This window comes from Balaenoptera ricei, chromosome 1 (genome assembly GCF_028023285.1).
Source record: "Balaenoptera ricei isolate mBalRic1 chromosome 1, mBalRic1.hap2, whole genome shotgun sequence".
Classification (NCBI taxonomy): domain Eukaryota; kingdom Metazoa; phylum Chordata; class Mammalia; order Artiodactyla; family Balaenopteridae; genus Balaenoptera; species Balaenoptera ricei.
The window spans coordinates 109,204,320-109,223,266 of record NC_082639.1 but is presented as its reverse complement, the minus strand read 5'-3'; the positions used below and the strand labels follow the sequence as shown (position 1 = coordinate 109,223,266).

The following is an 18,947-nucleotide window of genomic DNA, read 5'->3' as shown; positions in this document are numbered from 1 at the left end:
AGCGGGAGTGATTGGAAGAGAGTAGTAGAGTGAGGAGGCGGGGGGAGGGGACTGTGTAAATCTTCAGGGAAGGAAGGGCACAGGTATTCCGGGGATAGGAGCAGCTCAGAGTCAAGAGAGAAAAATGCACAGGGTGTTCCCTGTGGGCAGAAGCACCATGCTTCCAAAAGGCAACAGGGAGATGAAAGAGGCTCCCTGGGTCCCTGTGTCTTAGATTCCTTGTGTTGCCTTTTGGCCGCCAGGGCTGTTTTAGCTGCAGGTGATGCAACCCCAGCAGCTGGGCTGGAGGCTGTCTGTGCACAGAGCAGCAGGTAAACAGTCTTGGGGAGCCTCAGGGGCCCCTGAGTAGACACGTACTCGAATCTCACAGCCAACTCCCTAGGGTCTGGGAGCAGTCTCCTTCCTGCTGCCCTAGACAGGTCTGCTGGGGGCTGGGCACAGAAGCCAGAGACCTGTCTCCATTCCTCTGTCGCTCTCCCACCCTAGGAAGGTCCTCACTGGTTTTCTGAGGAGGGACCGGCAGCTCTTCCTCAGAGCAGACCAGGCCCAAGGAGATGCTATAAAGGAAGATTTCCACGGTGGCAATCACTGCTTCTCACTTTTCTTTCCTGTTAAAGTGGAAAACACGCACCAATTTTTGCTGGAGAATGTGGGTTCAGTCCCAGCTCTGCCACTTGTTATGTTCTGCAACCTCAGCTAGTCACTTCAGGTCTCTATCATGTCTCTGTTTCTTTTTCTTTTTTTTGGCCATGCCACGTGGCATGCGGGATCTTCCCTGACCAGGGATCGAACCTGTGCCCCCTGCGTTGGGTCCGCAGAGTCTTAACCATTGGATCGCCAGGAAAGTCCCTCTGTTTTCTTTACCTGAAAAAAAAAAAGGGAATATTGGGAGAAGATGAAGTGTGGGGGGGTGGGGATGGGGAGGGGGAATCCTGGGGCACCTGAGAATAGGCTTCCTGGGAGGATTAAATGAGGTAATATGTGTGATGGCATTTGGCAGAGAAAAGTGCCTTGTAAATTAGGGTTGCCTGATTTAGTAAATACAACACATAATTTGTTAGTATTAAGTATGACCCATATATTTCATAGGATATACTATGCTAATAAGTTACTTGTTGTTTGTCTGAAATTGTAATTTAACTGAGCATCCTATATTTTACCTGGCAACCTGAAAAATGGGATGCAGTTTCAGCATGGTGATTAAAAGCAAAGGTTCTGAAGCCAGGTTCCTTAGACTTAGAATTCTGGTCTGCTGTGTGACCTTGGCAACCACCTTAACCTTTCTGTGCTCAGTTTCCTCCTTGTCAAAATGGAGATAATAACAGTGTTTATATTATAGGCTATTGTGAGAATTAAATAAATTAATACATGTAAAGCACTTTAGAAGAGTGCTGGGCACAGAATGGTAGGTACACATGTCAAAATGTTAACTAATATGTAATAATTAATATTGTTATGTTATTTTATAGAGATAACTGTTATTAGCATCTCCCTAAGAATTCCAACCTTGGCTCTCTTCTGCAACTTCTTTCTTGCCAATCCCCAATCTGGCCACAAGAGGCCATCGAAACCCACTGAGAGAGAGCCTCGAGACCCCTGGCGGCCACTTGAGGTCTCTGAGGCTCTGGCTCCACCCACAGATATCCAGGGGCTCTCTTGGCCCACTTGTTGGGAAGTGCAGTCTCCCGAGGACATCAGGTTACTAGGTGAACTTGGTGGGCAGGCAGGGTCGGGGAAGAGCCTCAGGTAGACATCTACGCAAGCAACCCTGCTGAGACAGACCTCAGGACACATGCAGGAGACTTCTAGGCTGGGTTACCGTAGTACAGCGGCTCCACAGCCAGGGTCCCTGTGCCTTTGGTTTTCTGCACCCTTCAGAATCTCTTTTGGGCGCACGTTCCAAGTAGGCTAAGGGGGAAATGAAGGGCGAGAGAGGGCTCCTGTTTCCGCAGTCCAAACCTCTGCAAGGTACTGCTGGCTGACCTGCAAGGCTGAATCCTGAATTTGGAGGCAGAAGAGTGGTCCCAGTTGCCTAGGAGTGTGTGTGTGATGTGTTCACAAATGCTCGCCTGAAGCTGGTGGAATCTCACTCCTTTTGTCCCTGGGTTTTGTTTTGTTCAACTCCAGGGCCAGATTGAGGTTGTTTTCAGATTTACTAAATCACCCTCCACCCACGTGCTCTAAATTTTAGAATTTCAGAGTTGGAGGAGATCTTAGGGATGACCTGGTCTACCACCCTCTTGTTACTGACTCAAGGAAGCTGAGTGACTTCCAGAGCCCGTAGTGTTAGAACCAGAATCCAGGTCTCCTAACTTTTCAGTGTTTTCCTCATCACTCAGATGAGGGTGTCGACTGAAAAAAAACGCACAACATAAAAGTTGAGAATTATGTTTTATTTGGCAGACAATACTGAAGGCTTAAGCCTGGGACGCAGCCTCTCAGACAGCTCTGGGGGACTGCTCTGAAGAGGTGAGGGAGGAGCAGGATATATAGGAGTTTTGTAACAAGAACCAGGCAGTCAGAATATCAAAAGAGGGACTTCCCTGGTGGCGCAGTGGTTAAGAATCCTCCTGCCAATGCAGGGGACATGGGTTCGAGCCGTGGTCTGGGAAGATCCCACATGCTTCGGAGCAACTAAGCCCGTGCGCCACAACTACTGAGGCTGCGCTCTAGAGCCTGCGAGCCACAGCTACTGAGCCTGCGTGGCGCAACTACTGAAGCCCGCGTGCCTAGAGCCCGTGCTGCGCAACAAGAGAAGCCACCACAATGAGAAGCCTGCGCACCGCAACGAAGACCCAACGCAGACAAATAAATAAATAATTAATTAAATTTATTTAAAAAAAAAAGAATATCAAAAGATTACTGTTCATTAAAGAAAATAAGACATGTCAAGTTAATGAATTTAGCACTTTTCTATGTATGGAAAGATGCAAAAGTCTGGGCTCACTGAAATCATTCCTCTGATATGTATCTCAGCTATCTGGGGCCAGTATCCTGTGTTTTCCCATCCTGAGTCTCCTCAGGGTGCATTGTTGGGGGTGTGTGTGTGGCTGCAGTGGCTGATAGCTTGATGGTGGGCATCCCGTTTCCGTCCTGAGTTCTCTCAGGATTCACTGTCAGGGCAGCTGTAATGTGATGCCTTTTCTCTTTTTAAAAATTATTTATTTATTTATTTGCCTGCGTCGGGTCTTAGTTGAGGCATGCAGGATCTTCGTTGCGGTACGTGGGATCCAGTTCCCTGGCCAGGGATCGAACCCAGGCCGCCTGCATTGGGAGCTCAGAGTCTTAGCCACTGGACCGCCAGGGAAGTCCCTGTAAACGTGATGTCTTGCTGGCTGCAACATCCTTTGTTTACTGATATGGCAGGCAACATTTTTTCATTCACAAGGGCATGGCTGACTTGGGGTCCCTCTTAGTGGAATGCAGGAGGATAAGCAGTAAGTAACATACAGAGTCTTAGCTGTTGACTCATGAAAACTTGTTCAACTCTAAGTCCATATTGCTTTTCTGCAAATACTTTGCATTGCATGGTTTCAGAATACATAGAAACTCCTCCTGGCCATTTTTCCTCTTGCTATAAAACTTTTTCTCCCCAGAATTCCTGGCACCTCAATCCCTCTGCTCACGTACTAGCCATGCTCTACTCTTTTATCCAAATAGGTTTCTGTGTTGCACGAGCCGGCCTGACCTGGGAAGACCAAGATCCACTTTCCACAACTGGGGTCCATGTCTTTGCCTGTCCCAGATACCTAAATCCCAGGCCAAAGGCCTAGTTGTGTCCTCAGCCTCGCCTCCGGACACCTCAGCAGCCCATACAGAGGAAGTGAGTCACAACAAGGCGGGCAGCTTGGGGCACTGTGGGCGTGGCCATGCCAGCCCAGGGTGGTGGGGGATGGGTCAGAGTGATCTAAATCTCTTGGTCCAAAACAGGCAGAGAGAGAGAGAGAGAGAGAGAGAGAGAGAGAGAGGGAGGGAGAGAGGGAGAGAGAGTGTGTGTGTGTGTGTGTGTGTGTGCGCGCGCGCGCGCGCGCGCGCGCGCGCGCGTGTGTTTCTAAACTGGTAGCATCATTCTAATGCTGCCTGAGGCCGTTTCCCTTTCTCCATCCACCTTCTCCTTTGTCTCCTGGGGGAGGGGTACACCCTCTTATCTTTATTTTTCAGGCCTTGTCTATTCAGCTTCTGCCCCAAACTTCCCCTCCCACTGCTATCTTAAAAGAAAGTTAACTGGTCTTCAGTTCTCTGAGGAATCATTTAAAAAGTCTGGTGAGGACTTGGGAAAGTCTAGGAAAAACGCCCGAGAAAAGGGTTCAGAAACTAAAGGAGGGGAGCCAAGTAGGACAGACATGGGGAGGGGGAAGAGGGGTACCCAAAGTTTAGCTGGGGCCCTAAGAGGAGACACTGGAACCCTGCTGGAAAAGGGAATCTGGGAAGGGCACTCAAGACAGATAGAGGGGACTTAGGAATTGGAAGGCAAAGGAAGGGGGGGTAGAAAGATATGATATGCTAATAAAGTTCAGCCTGGGGCAAAGAAATTAAGGGCTGGAGGGGTTGCTGGGAACTGGAAAATCAGGCAAGTCTGGGGCTGAAAAAAGGCTGGAGAGTCCCCTGGGTACCGGTTCAGGGGGCGAGGGGCCAGGGGCCAGGGGGTGGACCAAGTCTCATTTCCCCAATGTAGGCCTGGGCCGGGGGTCCCACTGCAAAGAGCAAAGGAAAAGTTTGTAAGTCAGTCAGCCTCTGCCTCTCTACCTCTCCAGATAGCGTCTTAAGCGAGGGCCAAGCTCTCAAACTGGATTAGTGGGAGGTCACATTCTTTCCTAAGAGAACTGTCAAAGCACCTGAACTTGTCTAGGTAAACCATGAAACAAGCTACTGTCACAGGTTCTAACGGTGACAGTATAAAAACGCCATTTCATTAAGGTAAAAAAATAAGTTACCTCTACTAGGCGGGCTCTCTCTCTAAACAAACCCTCGAACACATCTTAGTCACACTCTGTCCTCATTAGGAATCAAGGCCAGTTTTCTAGGATAAACATGTTGCCTCTTCATGAAACATCAGTTTTACCAGTCCAAGGGAAAAACATTTTAAAACATGACCTTGAATACGGATAAACGTGGTCTAGATTTAAAACTCAAATACATTTTACACAACAAAAGTTGGGGTTTGGCTCCTTCAGAGTCTGCTACTGTAGGTTATGTGTGCCACTGGGGGTAGGTTTTACAGCACTTGGGTGGAAACGCTGTGAGTTTTAAGGCAGGTCTTGGGTGGGGGACGCCCTAGGGGTCGCAGGCTCTGCGCTGGGAAGGGCAGCCGATTCTCGAGGGTCCGCAGCCTGGGTCGGCCCTGGAGAGGTGCTCGGCCTCGGCGCGCGGCACTTGGGATGGATTCGCAGAGGCTGTGCCGGCCGGGAGCCGGGGAGCCCCCCTCCCTCCGCTGCCCAGTGGGGCTGGAGGGGGGGAAGTGTGGCAATCGGTCGGGCAGAGAATTGGGGGCCGCAGCCGGGCGGAGGTCGAGGACCTCAGTTGGGGGCGGGCGGAGTGGTGCAGCGGCCCGACCGCTCCGCGCCCCGATCCCCGGGCACCTCGCGGGTCTGTCCCAGGGTGCCCCGGGACTACAGCGCACCTCTAACGGAGAGACTGGGAGAGTCCCCACACTGCCCGCCCTCATCGGGGACTTCTCCCCCAGTGCGGTGATTCTACTGGGCTAGGCCGCCGGCCGGGCGCCGCGAGGGCTCGGGTCCTCGCCTCGGGCTCCGCCGCCCGCCCCGGGCCGCGGGCCGGGAAGGGGGCGGTGGCAGGCGGCGGGGGCTGGGCGCGGCTGTCCCGCGCCGAGGCCCCGGTCCCGCCGCCCGCCCTCCTTTCCCCTTTCGTCGCCGGGCCGCAGGCCCACGCCCAGTCTCCCGGCTCCTGTGTTGCTCGCGGCCTTTCTTTCCCGGGCTGCCTGGGCTCGCTCTCAGCTCGGCTAGGCTCGGCGGGCGGGGGGAGGAGGAGGGAGGAGGGAGGGAGGAGGGAGGAGGGAGGGAGCGGGCAGGCGGGCGGGCGGGCGGAAGGGGGAGGAGGGAGGGAGCTGGCAGGCGGGCGGGCGGAAGGGGGAGGAGAGGAGTGAGCGGAGCCAGTCCGGAGGGGGCACGGAGCTCGGACGAGAGGAGAGACGGAGCAGCGGCTCCCGGCCCGGCCAGCTCCGCGACGCCGCTGCCGCCGCCGCCGCCGCCGCCGCCGCCGCCGCCGCCGAGTGAGTCGGGACGGCCTCCCGGGACCCCGAGGCGCCGCGCGCAGGGGTGGGGCGGGACGCGGCGCGGAAAAAGTTGGGAGAACTGGGGGCCCGCGAGGACGCGGCTCCACGGACAGGGCCGGCGGGGAAGGCAGCGGGCCGAGGAGGGGAGAGGGGCCCGGGCGCGGGGCGCCGCAGCTGGCTCGGGGCCTCTGCCGGGCGCGCTCATGGCGGCGGGCCTGGGGGAGGGCGGGCCGGAGCGCCTCGCGGGAGCGGCCGGGCCCCCAGCGCCGTCCGAGGGCAGGCTGGCCGTGCGCCTGGGCGTCCCCGGGCGCGCCGCCCCGAGCCCGGAGGAGCCCTCCTGGGCAACAGGTAGGGGCCGGGAGGTGGGGACGCGGGGCTGCTCGCGGACAGCCGAGCCCCAGGCGCCCCTTTGTCGCGGAGTAGGCAGCTCCGGTGACCACTTGCATGAGAGCCCCCTGCCTGGCTGCGGGCCCGCGGCGTGGCCCCTGGCCCGGAGGGTCCCGTGGCTATAGAGTGGGAGGAGAGTGGAGGGTCTTGCTTTTTCTTACCGGTTCACTGTGCCCACTCCGGGAGGGAGGTCAGAGCGTCCATGTGCTTAACGGGAAACAGGAAGGTGCGGCTCTGAGTGTCTATCCCGGCCCCCCAAGGCTAAGGCTCTTATACCGTTATGGGGTGTGTGGGGCTGCGGTCCGTGGGAGCTGCTGGTGAAACTGGTTTTCTGGGCCTCACCTCCTGGCTAATTTTTGGCCCGGAAGCTCTCTGGTGAGTAGGTTAATTGCATGTGTGTGATGATAGTCTTTGGTCTCAGCTTAGGGGTTCACTTCCCAAGCCAGGTTCTTGGCATCAAAATCTGGTCTGTCACCTGAGTAGCCAGGTCCAGGAAGCATGGGGTTCTGAGGATCCTGAGCAATGGATTGAGCCCCTCTTTCCAGAGAATTGAATCAGGGAAGGCTTCCAGCAGGCAATCACTCCCTCCCACATCTGTGTTGGAAGGGTTGCTGTCCCGTACCAGAGTCGAGGTGACTGGGCCCGATGTGGGTGGCTCACAGTGCTTGTGATGGGACTCCTAAGGGTAAGGGCTTGTCTGCAGCCTCCTCCCGCTGGGCCTGGCCCTGACCATACAGTGACCTGCACACCCTCTGTTTTGAAGAGAGAGAGTTCCTTGTCTGCCGTGATACCCCACAATCCACTCCCTTCACTGGGGCCTCTGGCCAGCTTTCCCCCTGGGAAGGAGGGCCACTTTCCCCTGTCACTAGCCACAGGCTGGCTGATCCTTTACTGTGCCTTCTGCACACACCCCCTCCCACCCCCCATCTTCCTCTTCCACCTGCCCCTGGGGGCTGTAGTCTCATGCAGTATTTGGGTGTGTTGGGGCCTCTGGTGGGGCAGCCCAGAAAAACGAAAATTTTGGGACCTATACTGCAGCCTGGAGCAATGACACACCTCTTCTTGGCTTCATCCATTGCTCACTGCCTTCTAGTTCATGACCTGCTGTCGCTCCCTGAAAAAGTTTTCAACAAGGAGGACTATTCAGGTCCTCTTTCACTTCTTTTTTGTAGTCCCTCAGGCTTCAGTGGAAGCTGGGAGTCTGTGGGACCCTCTCTTTGTCACTCTCTCTTCCCTTACTTACTGATCCTGTTATATTTTCCTCAATTATTCCTCCAACCTGAGAGCTGCTGGGACCGTTATCACATTGAGTCTGTGAGATCCCTTCGTCCCAGACTCAAACTTCTGCCCTCCTAGCCAGCTGGGTCTACAAGCCCCCATGGGGACTTTCTGCCCCTTTTCATCCATTGGTGAGGGTCTGGGATAGGTCAGTCAGAGTTGGGGCAAAAGTTGGGGGCTGGGCGGAGCCCTGTTCAAGTTGCTGGTAATCCAGTGCCCACGAAATCCCCGCTCTGCTGGCCCCTCTCCAGCCTGTGCCTCAGAAAATGGTGTCTGGGTCTCTGGGGCAGAATGTGTGTCTGTGAGAGAGAGAGAGACAGAGAGATACACACACACCCTATTGTCTTGTCGTGTGTGTGGGAGTAAATTCTGTAAGTGGAAAAATATCTATAGGTGTGATTTTCTCCACCAGGAGATTAAGTAACGTGACCCAGAAAAGCAGGGTTGTCTCCCTATCCTGAGGGAACATCCCCTTTTCTTGACCCAGCTTTTTGTTTGTGGGATCCCTTTACTTGGCTGGGTGTGCCAGGGATGCCACTGGGAGCAGACTGATTGGTTCTGTGGGGAAGTGTAAATGAGGCCGGCTGGGAGCCCCTGTTGTCTTCCCTTCCCCCTCACATGGAGTCAGAAGTCCTGACCCTGCTGAATCTGGTGCCTCTCCCTGCTGGGCTAGGCCCTGGGGGGTGACGGGCAGGGCTGGGGCAGTTGCTCCTCTGCTAATGGAAGTACTGGGTGGCAAGGGAGGGCTATGGTCACAGACAGCCTGAAACCCACGTGTGAGAGAGCCCTCGTTCAGAATTTGCCTCTCTGAACTCCTGACACATCATGCCCTCCTGCTCACACCATCTTCCACTCTCCTTGCTTGGAGCAGGAAGGGGACAGGTGCTGTCTTGTGCTGGGGTTGAGATCTTGTCCAGGTGCTTGCCCTTGACCTCTCTCTGACCCTCTGCCTACTTCCCCAGCTCCTCACCTTCTTTGTAGGGATCAGACTGGCATAAGACATTCCTGGACCCCAGGAATCAGTGAGAGGGGCTCCACTCATACCCTCCAGGACCCCAGCCAGCCCTCTGAATCTTTAATCCTCAAAATATCTGTGATGAGAGAAACTTCCCTGCCGGTTTCCACTGACCGAAAACCGGGTCAGGGATGGGACCCAATTTCTAGGCCTGACAGTGCCCTTGGCTTTAAACCTCAATGCAGGAGAAGTTGGGCTCCAAGAGATATAGCAGTGAGGTAGGTGACTGGGGCAGGTCTATTTCCTCACCTCCAATCAAGCTAAGCAAAAAAGTTGGAAAAGAAGAGCCAGAGGTGTGCCACCACATCTAGGCATTCTGCCTTGTCCCTTCTCGACTAAATTTTTTACAACTTCTCTCCAGGAGAAGGGTGTGTGTGCGCACGCCTGGTTGCGTGGGGAGAGTTCTACTGTGGATAATTGTGTTTTAATTTTGTTCAGTTCAAAAGACTTCCATCTCTTTAACTAATTAAGTATTTCTTCTGGCTGAGGTGGAGGGGGAAGGGGCAGTACCCTCAGGAGCTGAGGCCTGGAATATGTGTGTGTGTGTGTGTGTGTGTGTGTGTGTGTGTGTGTGTTGCTGGGGGCGGGTGGAGCTGAAGCTCCTTTACTGTCGGTGCTGACCTACGAGAGAGCAGTGACCAGGAGTGGGGACAAGAGGGTAAAGTCCTTGAGCTGGAATACAGACCCGTGACAGGCTGAGAGGGATTTCGCAAGTGCTTCTGTGGTGGGTGGGGGCGGAGCCGTCAGAGGAGCAGCCCAGCTCAGCTGTGATATGATCAGCCTTCAGCTGGAGAGCAGCACCAATTGGTCTCCAGTTCACAGCAGAGAACAATCTCCCAACTCTCTTTCCTCCCTGACACCTTCCTTCTGTGTCAGCTTTTAGTCTCAAGGCCAGCCTGGATACCACCCACCGAGCCTCCCTCCTGGGAGGATGAGGGGTCGGGAGCCTGGCAGATTTGCCCTTGTCATCCTACTGGGTTCACTGCTGAGTCCCAGGACTGCCAGGTGTTGTGTGGTCCCAGCATCACTGTCTCTTCAGGATCATCTAGCTGCTTCTCTCAGCTCCAAGCAGCTGCTGTCCCCGCTTGGGCCCCAGATCATTCCCTTATTCATTCAGGTATTCAAGTAGTCACTAACACCCTGTAGATCCTTTCTCTTTCAGTGGAGGAAAGGGGGGAGGCGGGGGAAAGCAGCAGCTCTTTCCTAGCTGAGGGTATTTGTGATGGGTGTTCCCCACGCAGACTAGTATTTTATTTTCTAGATGAGCCTTAATAAGAAATAGCTCCTAATTCTACCAGCTGTCTTAGTCTGCTGTCTCGACTCTCTGTCCCCCAATTCCTGACTCCCTGAAGCCTTGTCTTCATTTTGTTTCTGAGGATAGGCTTCAGATAGGGCTCTTCTGCCTTATGTTTAGGAACTGGATGGCTTGGCATGGGGTATTAATCTTGTGTGCAATATTTTGATGTCCATTGATTGTCCTGGAGCTCAGCATTCTTTGGGAGCATAATTTTGCTTTACTCAGGCCTCTTAATTTTCCCTAAGACCTGCCGCCTCAGTGGGTTATAGGGAAGGAGGAGGAAGGGTTTGCCCCAACCCTGCAATCCTTTCTTGGGCTTCCCTGGCAAGGAAGCTTCCAGTTATGGGTTGCTTGGGGGCACTAGGGGGAGGCTGGAGAGTGCGGGGAAGGGAGGATGCCTCTGACTTTAGTTAAGATTGTTGGCTACAGCTTCTAGGGCCAGATCCCGCCTGTCCTCCACATGAGGATAGCAAAATGATGGAGAGACCCCAAGATTCTTAAGTCTAGGGAATCAGGACTTCTACGGGGTGTTAGCATCACCTTTGGTTGATGTGCATAGTAAATGTTAGAACTGGAAAGCCACCATATTTCGGATGGGGAAACTGATTTGTCCACACGGCCAGGACCAAAACCCAGGGCTTGAGTCTTTGCCCCTGCTCTTTCTGTTAACACTGAAAATTTTCATCTGTCTCTTCTTGCACTGCTGCCTGCTTTGATGCCCTCTACCTTCCCCTTCCTCACTCAGGATGCTCCAGACCTTATATGACTACTTCTGGTGGGAACGGCTGTGGCTCCCTGTGAACTTAACCTGGGCTGATCTAGAAGACCGAGATGGACGTGTCTACGCCAAAGCCTCAGACCTCTATATCACTCTACCCCTGGCCTTGCTCTTCCTCATCATTCGATACTTCTTTGAGCTGTGAGCATACCAACATACCCCTGTGCCTTCCCTGGCTGCCAGCCACACAGTTTCTTGTACTTCAAGTTTGTCTCTTGCTGTTTAATTGGTCCTGGACCCTGGTGTTCTCACCACCCAGGTCCCTGCCTACTGTGTGCCCCCCACTGAAGGCAGCATTGTCTTTCTGAGGGCTCAGCACCCCCAGGCCCTTTCCTTCAATGGTTATTTGTTCTCACCCTCCACCCGCCTGGTCGCTAGTGAACACAGGCAGCTTTGTCAGCTATGGGCAGCCCAAGGCAGCCAGAGAGGGGGTTGCCGGGAAACTGAGGCCCAGGATAAAGTTGTCTGAGCTTGCAGTCCCACCCCGCCAGCCCCCTAGCTTAGGGGCTACGAGGAGACTGAGGTGCTTCAAGAGATCCCGACGGTCCTCACTCATATCCCTTCCCCAGTTACGTGGCTACACCACTGGCTGCCCTCCTGAATGTAAAAGAGAAAACTCGGCTGCGGGCACCTCTCAACCCCACTTTGGAGCATTTCTACCTGACCAGTGGCAAGCAGCCCAAACAGGTATAAGCTGCAGACCCTGTTCTGGGAGTTAAGAGTTCTGGTGGGGAGTGAGGAGGAGATAGGGTTGGGATGCCAGCTCTGGTGGCGGAAGAGATGGGAAGGCAGTGGGGGCAACTTGGGTCATTACTGGCAGAGGGTGGGGTGCTGCTGAGTTCTGAAGTGGAGTGTAATGGGCTTCTTCACTACACTCAGGCAGAGGTAGAGCTTCTGTCACGGCAGAGCGGGCTCTCTGGCCGCCAGGTAGAGCGCTGGTTCCGCCGCCGCCGCAACCAGGACCGGCCCAGTCTCCTCAAGAAGTTCCGAGAAGCAAGGTAGGGGAGGTTGGAGCAAGAGAAACTGGGTGGCAGAGGAAGGTCTGATGTATTTTGCTGGGAGGGGTGGGTCATAGCTGTATGCAGGGAGATTATACCCGGCTGAGGAGGGAAATTTGGTTATTAATATCCGTGAGAGGGTATCTGGAGGGAGGTACTTGGGGGTTGGTTGGAGGGCTGTGCCATTCTCCCACCCCTCTCTCCTAGCTATTTCTGCTTCCTCTTCCAGCTGGAGATTCACGTTTTACCTGATTGCTTTCATTGCCGGCATGGCTGTCATTGTAGACGTGAGTGGGGATTCCTGGGAGGTGGGAGTAGATTCTCTGGCAAGGTGGGATGAGGCCACAGAATTTGGGTCCTTCCTCCTTTAACCTCTCACCATCTCTCTGCAGAAACCCTGGTTCTATGACATGAGGAAAGTTTGGGAGGGATATCCCATACAGGTACGAGATGGGTCCCGATTCCTTACACGGGGTGATTAAGAGAACCAGTGTAGGATAGGATTAGGACATACACATTCATGTGAAGAGATGATCTCGGAACATGTGACAGAAAGGACTGGAGTCATGGTGCTAAACATAACCTCAGGTTCTGGGAGGGCTGGGTTTGGAGAGGTGAGACCCTTGAGTCCAGTTGCTCTGGGGTCCCTTACCTTCCTCTTTTCTCTCCCCTCTCCCAGAGCCTCATCCCTTCCCAGTATTGGTACTACATGATTGAACTGTCTTTCTACTGGTCCCTGCTCTTCAGCATTGCTTCTGATGTCAAGCGAAAGGTGGGTCAAGGGGCTGTGCCATTAAGCCTAGGAGCCAAAATGAAGCCCTGGGATGAATAGCCTCCCCTTTGACTTCTGGGTGCTTTGGATGGAGTTGTGGGATAAGTAGAATTAAAGGTGAGGGGGAGGAAGAATGGAGGCTAGGGACCAGGAAAAGGTCCTCTGGAGGCTGCATCTTTTCTACAGGATTTCAAGGAACAGATCATCCACCACGTGGCCACCATCATCCTCATTAGCTTCTCCTGGTTTGCCAGTTACGTCCGAGCAGGGACTCTTATCATGGCTCTGCATGACTCTTCTGACTACCTGTTAGAGGTCAGGATTTCTGGGCATTTCTTCAAGCCTAGAGACCCTGGTGCAGGTTCTTCTGTCCCTCTATCCATTTTTGGTGGGGTGGGGGTGGGGGGGTAGTGGTTGGGGGGGGTGGATGTTCCTGGGATCAAGAAGCTGGGGGCACAGAGCCAGTGTGGTAACTGGGGCGTACATATGAACGTATATGGGAGAGTCAGGAGCTCATGATGGATGGGGGCTATCTACACAGTCAGCCAAGATGTTTAACTATGCGGGATGGAAAAACACCTGCAACAACATCTTCATCGTCTTCGCCATTGTCTTCATCATCACCCGACTGGTCATCCTGCCCTTCTGGTGAGTAGGAGGCCACACTATAGTCCTGTTTTCAAGAAATCAGGAGTCTCCCCGCTCTGCACCCACATTTTCAATCCTCCATCTTAATCCCTTCTTTTCTGTGTTCACAGTTCTTGTCTCTCCCTTTTCATCCCAAGGATCCTGCACTGCACCCTGGTGTACCCACTGGAGCTCTATCCGGCCTTCTTTGGCTATTACTTCTTCAATTTCATGATGGGAGTGCTACAGCTGCTGCATATCTTCTGGGCCTACCTCATTTTGCGCATGGCCCACAAGTTCATAACTGGAAAGGTGAAGCTTCTGTCCCCATTGTGTAGGCCCTACTCCCCTCAACTCTAGTACTGCCCAAATTCCCTTCCCGTATCAGCAACCCTCTAAAAACTACTGTGGGGCCCTGGGTGTAGCTGGAAAAAGCCTACGGAGAGAGGCAGTCCTTAGGGGTTTGTAACCCTTCCCATCCCTTTCCACAGCTGGTAGAAGATGAACGCAGTGACCGGGAAGAAACAGAGAGCTCAGAGGGGGAGGAGGCTGCAGCTGGGGGAGGAGCAAAGAGCCGGCCCCTAGCCAACGGCCACCCCATCCTCAATAACAACCATCGTAAGAATGACTGAACCGTTGTCCCTGCTGCCCCTCAGATTAAAGCATAAAGCCAAGGAACTACCCCACTCTCCCCACAGGGTCGCCTGAAGTTCTGGGGAGAAAGGAGGAAGCAAGAGGAGGGTGTTCTCTGTGCCCCCACCCCTGCTGCTTTTTCACCCAGTTGCCTTTAAACCAAATGCTAACCAGCCTATCCCCAGGGAAGGGGAGGCTGGTTATATCCTTGTTAGAGGGGGGGATGGTCTTATTTTCCTCTCTACTTTCCAAGTTGTCCTTTCTATTGCTTTCGAGACCTTTCCTCAGCTCCGGGGGTGGGTGTCACAACTCACATTCCTTATTCTTCAGAATCTGGCCCTAGCTGTCTGCCTTTGACTCCCGGACCTCCAGAGCCAGGGTCGTGCCTTACTGTCCCACCCGTGGGCCTCATTCTGCCAAAGTTGGACCAAGGCTCACCTTTCTAATCTCCCTAACTTGGACCAGAAACCAAAGCTGAGCTTTTAACTTTTTCCCTCCTAAGATACAAATGAACTGAGCATAGGAGGGTGCACATGACCCTTATCCTACCTCTGCCAAAAAGTGGGGGCCACAATGGGGACTGTTCAGGCAGTCTTTTGTTACTTCTCTGCCAGCTGTCCCTGTAGTCACAGGTCCAAGACCTTACTGCCTCCTTTCTCTGGCCTCTTTCCCTAGGCTAGCTGGTTTGGAATAGAATGGCAACTAGTTCTAATTTTTATTTATTAAACATTTGGGGTTTTGGTTTTAAAGCCAGAATTACAGCTAGCGCCTGGCATTTCAGCAGAGGGACCACTTCAGACCAAAATGTACTGTTAATGGTTTTTTTAATTAAAATATATTAAAGATTAAGTAAAACATGGCAACAAGTGTTTGAGACTCTTAAGAACTGAGAAGAGGGATCAACTAAATAAACTAAGGTAGTCTTCCTCATGCCTTCCTCACAGTTATGTAACATTTAAAAATTTCAGATGGCAAGTAAGAAAAAGCAAAAGTAGAGAAAGGTCAAGATTAATGACAGCTGCCCACTGGGAAGGATGGGGGCAAAACAGATCTTTCATCAAAAGACCCAGAATTGGGAGCTGAGGGAGAGAAATCAAATCACAATCTTAGTTTTAACATCTTGTTAAAAGACTTTCAAGAAACAATACAAACCAGGGATAATAAAATACACAGCCCTCATTCTAGGAATAAAGTCTGTTAGAAGCATGAACACGTGAACAAACGTAGGATGGGAGGGGTGAGCAACAGGAGGACTGAAGGGATGTCAGGCCCAGGTTAGAGTGGTGACGTCTCCCACCTCTACGCCTCAGGAGGTGGGGAGGGGCCCTGCCTGCTAGCACCACAGTGGAAGGGGTCTCCTGATCCAGAACCCCCATTTCTATCTACTAGGAGCTGGGGGAGTAGCCAGACTAGAGACTTGGGGGTCAGAATTCATCAGTCAGGAAGACCCAGTTCCTGAGGAAAGGGCAGTTCAGGAAGGGTTGGGAAGGTTAGGAAGAAGGCTGTCCTCTAAAGAAGACGCCCTCTGCATTCGATGGCCCCACAGCAGCAAAGCAGCTCCTTGCCCTCCACGCTGCCCACCTCGTAGTTGTAGTCCCAGGTGAGTTCTGTCCCAGCCCGGATTCTCCTGAAGAGGAAGAAAAGGAAGGAGTGTGGTGAAACAGCAGATAACCCAGGCACCTGGGGTGACTGAGCATGCAGGTGGCGCTGGATCACAGATGGAGGAGCGGCCCTTCAAATTTCTGTAGTCCTTGCCCCTCCCCAGCCTTGGGCTTCTTTTCCTACCCAACCATCCCCTTCCCTGACTCCCTCTTACTTGCTGGCAAAGAAGGCCACCCATGGGAAGCGAAGATCATGAGTATCCACGAAGACATTCTGGACAAACAGGTTGGGGCTGCAGCTGTGCTATAGGGTTAAGGACAGATTCAAATAAGAACTAAGGAAACAGAATCTGGCTTTGTGGGGTGAGTGAGAGTTGGATGAAAACAATGCCATTTGATCCTCCCCATCACAACAGAGAAGTTTTGAAAGATCCTTTGAGATCAAGAATTTATAACAAGAAAAGGTGGGTTTATATAGTTGTGTTAGAAGAACTAGAAATGTGAGGACCATGGGATTATCAGCACATACAGGTGAGGGAAAGGGGTCTCACGTTGAGGTAGCGGCCCAGGTTGCCTTCAAGCTTGGCATCGATGATGTAGCAAGACTCCTCCCCATCGTAGAACTGGCGTGTGTTCTTACGAACAGGTGCACTCTCCCCCTTTTCCACGGATGCCATGTTGGTTGATTTAATGGCAATCCCATGGGTTGATTTAAGAGCAAAACCCCGGGTTGATTTTACTGCCACTTGGCGCTTCATTGGACCTGGACAGGAAGGAGAATGGGGTTAGGCCTGTCCTGCCTCATGACTGGACATTCTATTTCCATTTTTATCCCACCCAGGGCAGCTCAGGAATACCAATAAGCTGGGACTCTGAGGCAAAGAGCCTAGGTGGCATTTTTTTCAAGCAGGATTAGATCTGCTGGATAAAGGAGCTGAGGGAAAAGACTAGGGAACTGGGAAGAAGAGAGGGAAGGGATGTGTCAAACATTGATATTAACAGTTTAGGTGGGAGTCAGGGAGTCCTCCCAGAGATGCTTCAACTCTCAGGATCTGAATTTTCCCTCGAACTGGTTCTTTCCTACTACCCCCCAAATTCTTCCAGACTACCAGACATGTTCTTCTTGTCCTCAAAGTCATCGCCTTCAGAGCCAGAGGAGATAGTCTGGATATCATCACTGTCAACGGCTGTGGCTGAAGTCTGACCAGCAGTGGGCTTTCGGCTGGTCCCACTTTCCCCCTCACTTTCTGTGCTGCTGGACAGTGTCAGGATGTCCTGGGGAAGCGGAAGGGTGAAAAGAAGGAATAAGGGTAAATGGAGAGGGCCCTTTTGAATCCCTGCTTTTACCTATGGTTATGCAGAAAGGGGCTCAGACTACAGCAAGATTAGATGCTGGGTGAAGGAAAATGAGGCAGGAAGTCAAGGCAGAGAAATAAGATATGTAACAGTAATTATGGTGACAGACTTGATGAGGTGAGAATGTTCCTTTACTCAGACTCTGAATAAAACAGAAGGCTGGGTAAGGTACAGCTTGAGAAAGGTCACTTACGTCAGGGTTTGACTGAGCAGAGGCCATGAGTCGTCGGCTCTGATGCATGCTAGTCTTACTTGGTGGGCGGCGAAGTCCTTCAGCCTTCACGGGACAAGGATTGTAACCATAATTTCGAGAGCTTTCAGTAACTCTGATGGGAGAGGAAGACATGAGAGGGGTCAGGTTACTGGCAGTTTCTTAGGCTACTTCTGTAGGCTTTAGAGAAGGTAGACTTGGAAAAAGGTCAAAGAGAGAGGCACTTACATTGACATCTTGTTTCGGTCATCAGGGTCCTGGAAAAGAGAGCAAGTGAAGGGTTAAATGTTTTCATGGTCCTGGATAACAAACCCAACGATGACAGACTTCACCTCAAATGACCTCCAAAGACATTAGCCAGTAAGAGGTACACTATCTAAAGTGGGGTGTGTGTGAAGAAATTACTCTGCAAGTTAAGAGTAACAATCATTCTCATCAGAAAGCCCCCCTGGGAGGGGTCTTTAACCCTTCCCAACAATAGGGCATTAATGTACACGGAAAACACCATGGGCAGAATCTTACGAGGACAAGGGACAGTTCACCACCTGTAATGTGCTAAATTTCAACATCATTAAAAATACACGTACGATCAATTCTTGTAAGATCATTCTACTATACAATTCACGTAAGATCATTCTACTGTAATAAAAGAAAGCAATGATGTAGATAACTTGAAATAGCAATTAAAAAAATTACTTATAAACCCTTCACTTTGGAATAAATCAGATACTTTCCCCCCAGCAGGCTGATTTTAAAATAATTTGGTTCTTTAAACCAACACTAGGAATGTATTAGGGGTAGGTTAATCAGATTTGCCACAGAAATATCCATCAAGTAAATAATCTGCATGTGAAGACTCATGAGGGAATTCCCTGGTGGTCCAGTGGTTAGAACTCCACACTTCCACTGCAGGGGGCACAGGTTTGATATCTGGTCAGGGAACTAAGATCCCGCAAGCCGCGTGGCACGGCCAAAAAGAAAAAAGACCCATGGTGAGACTACATTGTTACCACAAAAAAGTTATACAAAAGCCACAATTCTCAAGAGTTTCCTGCCACTGCTTACCTCTTTCTTGGGCTGCTTGATGTCTCCCTCATCCTTGAAGCCCAGCCCTGAGGTGGAAGCCTTCTCAGCCTCCCCTCTGCCTCCCCCGGCGTGACCTTCCCCACCTTCACTAGTTTTGAAGGATGAACGGCTATCAGAGTCAGCAAAGCCACCTTCACTGACACTATTGCAGCTCAACCACGAGGCCACTTTGTTCTTGGGTGTCTCTTCAGAGGAAGGTGGATTGCAGCCACCTACAGGTATCGATGGAGGGACAGGAACACGTGGGGGCCCAAGGTCTGGGGGGCGAGAGTCCTTGGAAGGCATCTCAGACAATCCATTCTCCTTCTGGCCCCGGGTCTGCCGCCGGGTAGCATAGCTGCGCCACACCGAGCTGGTGCTGAAGTCCTCATCCTTACAGAAGTTATCATCTGAGCTATCGTCATTGGACTCTTCGGGGTCCTCTGTACCGCTGTTGCCGTCTTCCTGGTCCTTCAAGTCTACACCACTGCTGTCAGAGGAACAGGGGGCATCACTCTCATATCCTTCCTTGAAGTTCTCCACGCTCTCGATATGGTCCAGATTGGCAAAATACTCATCACCCATTTCCAGGCCCTCCTTGTCGGCAAAGTCATCTGTCAGGATTTTGCCTGGGAATGAAGAGAAAGACCTTCTAGGGTTATGAGGTGCTTTTAGAAAGAATAAAGTTCATTCCATC

The 18,947-nt window shown here is 52.3% G+C and overlaps 2 protein-coding genes across 8 annotated transcripts in view; one reads left to right on the top strand and one right to left on the bottom strand.

Moving 5' to 3' along the window:
- The first annotated feature begins 6,091 nt into the window (after nt 1-6,091).
- CERS2 (ceramide synthase 2) lies at nt 6,092-14,883 on the top strand. Of its 2 annotated transcripts, none has more exons than XM_059930493.1 (11): nt 6,092-6,229; nt 10,955-11,128; nt 11,557-11,674; nt 11,867-11,985; nt 12,215-12,272; nt 12,378-12,428; nt 12,665-12,757; nt 12,944-13,072; nt 13,299-13,405; nt 13,516-13,696; nt 13,876-14,883. In XM_059930493.1, exons 2-11 carry the CDS (start codon nt 10,956-10,958, stop codon nt 14,014-14,016), a joined length of 1,170 nt encoding a protein of 389 aa, XP_059786476.1. In that variant the 5' UTR covers nt 6,092-6,229; nt 10,955; the 3' UTR covers nt 14,017-14,883. The 2 variants fall into 2 exon arrangements, with proteins under 2 accessions (XP_059786476.1, XP_059786481.1); XM_059930498.1 differs by having other exon boundaries at nt 6,093-6,229; nt 13,543-13,696.
- Nucleotides 14,884-15,123: 240 nt separating this feature from the next.
- The window catches only part of SETDB1 (SET domain bifurcated histone lysine methyltransferase 1), a 29,911-nt gene continuing 26,087 nt past the window's right edge, over nt 15,124-18,947 (bottom strand). For 5 of the 6 annotated variants that reach the window (XM_059930451.1, XM_059930442.1, XM_059930461.1 and 2 more), the window contains 7 exons: nt 18,251-18,879; nt 17,414-17,442; nt 17,168-17,300; nt 16,728-16,893; nt 16,170-16,381; nt 15,834-15,922; nt 15,124-15,644 (listed from right to left, as the gene is read on the bottom strand). In XM_059930451.1, coding sequence (XP_059786434.1) covers nt 15,527-15,644; nt 15,834-15,922; nt 16,170-16,381; nt 16,728-16,893; nt 17,168-17,300; nt 17,414-17,442; nt 18,251-18,879 — 1,376 coding nt within the window. In that variant the 3' untranslated portion in view covers nt 15,124-15,526. Of the gene's footprint in view, nt 15,645-15,833; nt 15,923-16,169; nt 16,382-16,727; nt 16,894-17,167; nt 17,301-17,413; nt 17,443-17,939; nt 18,880-18,947 lie in introns of those variants that run through there. The other variant, XM_059930480.1, reaches the window with a different exon arrangement.

What these genes read in the sequence shown, in the direction of transcription:
- CERS2 (XM_059930493.1), top strand. Translation starts at nt 10,956, where the DNA reads ATGCTCCAGACCTTATATGACTACTTCTGGTGGGAACGGCTGTGGCTC. An exon ending in ATTCGATACTTCTTTGAGCT is followed by an intron (nt 11,129 to 11,556) that starts GTGAGCATACCA and finishes TCCCTTCCCCAG; the next exon opens with TTACGTGGCTACACCACTGG. An exon ending in GTGGCAAGCAGCCCAAACAG is followed by an intron (nt 11,675 to 11,866) that starts GTATAAGCTGCA and finishes CACTACACTCAG; the next exon opens with GCAGAGGTAGAGCTTCTGTC.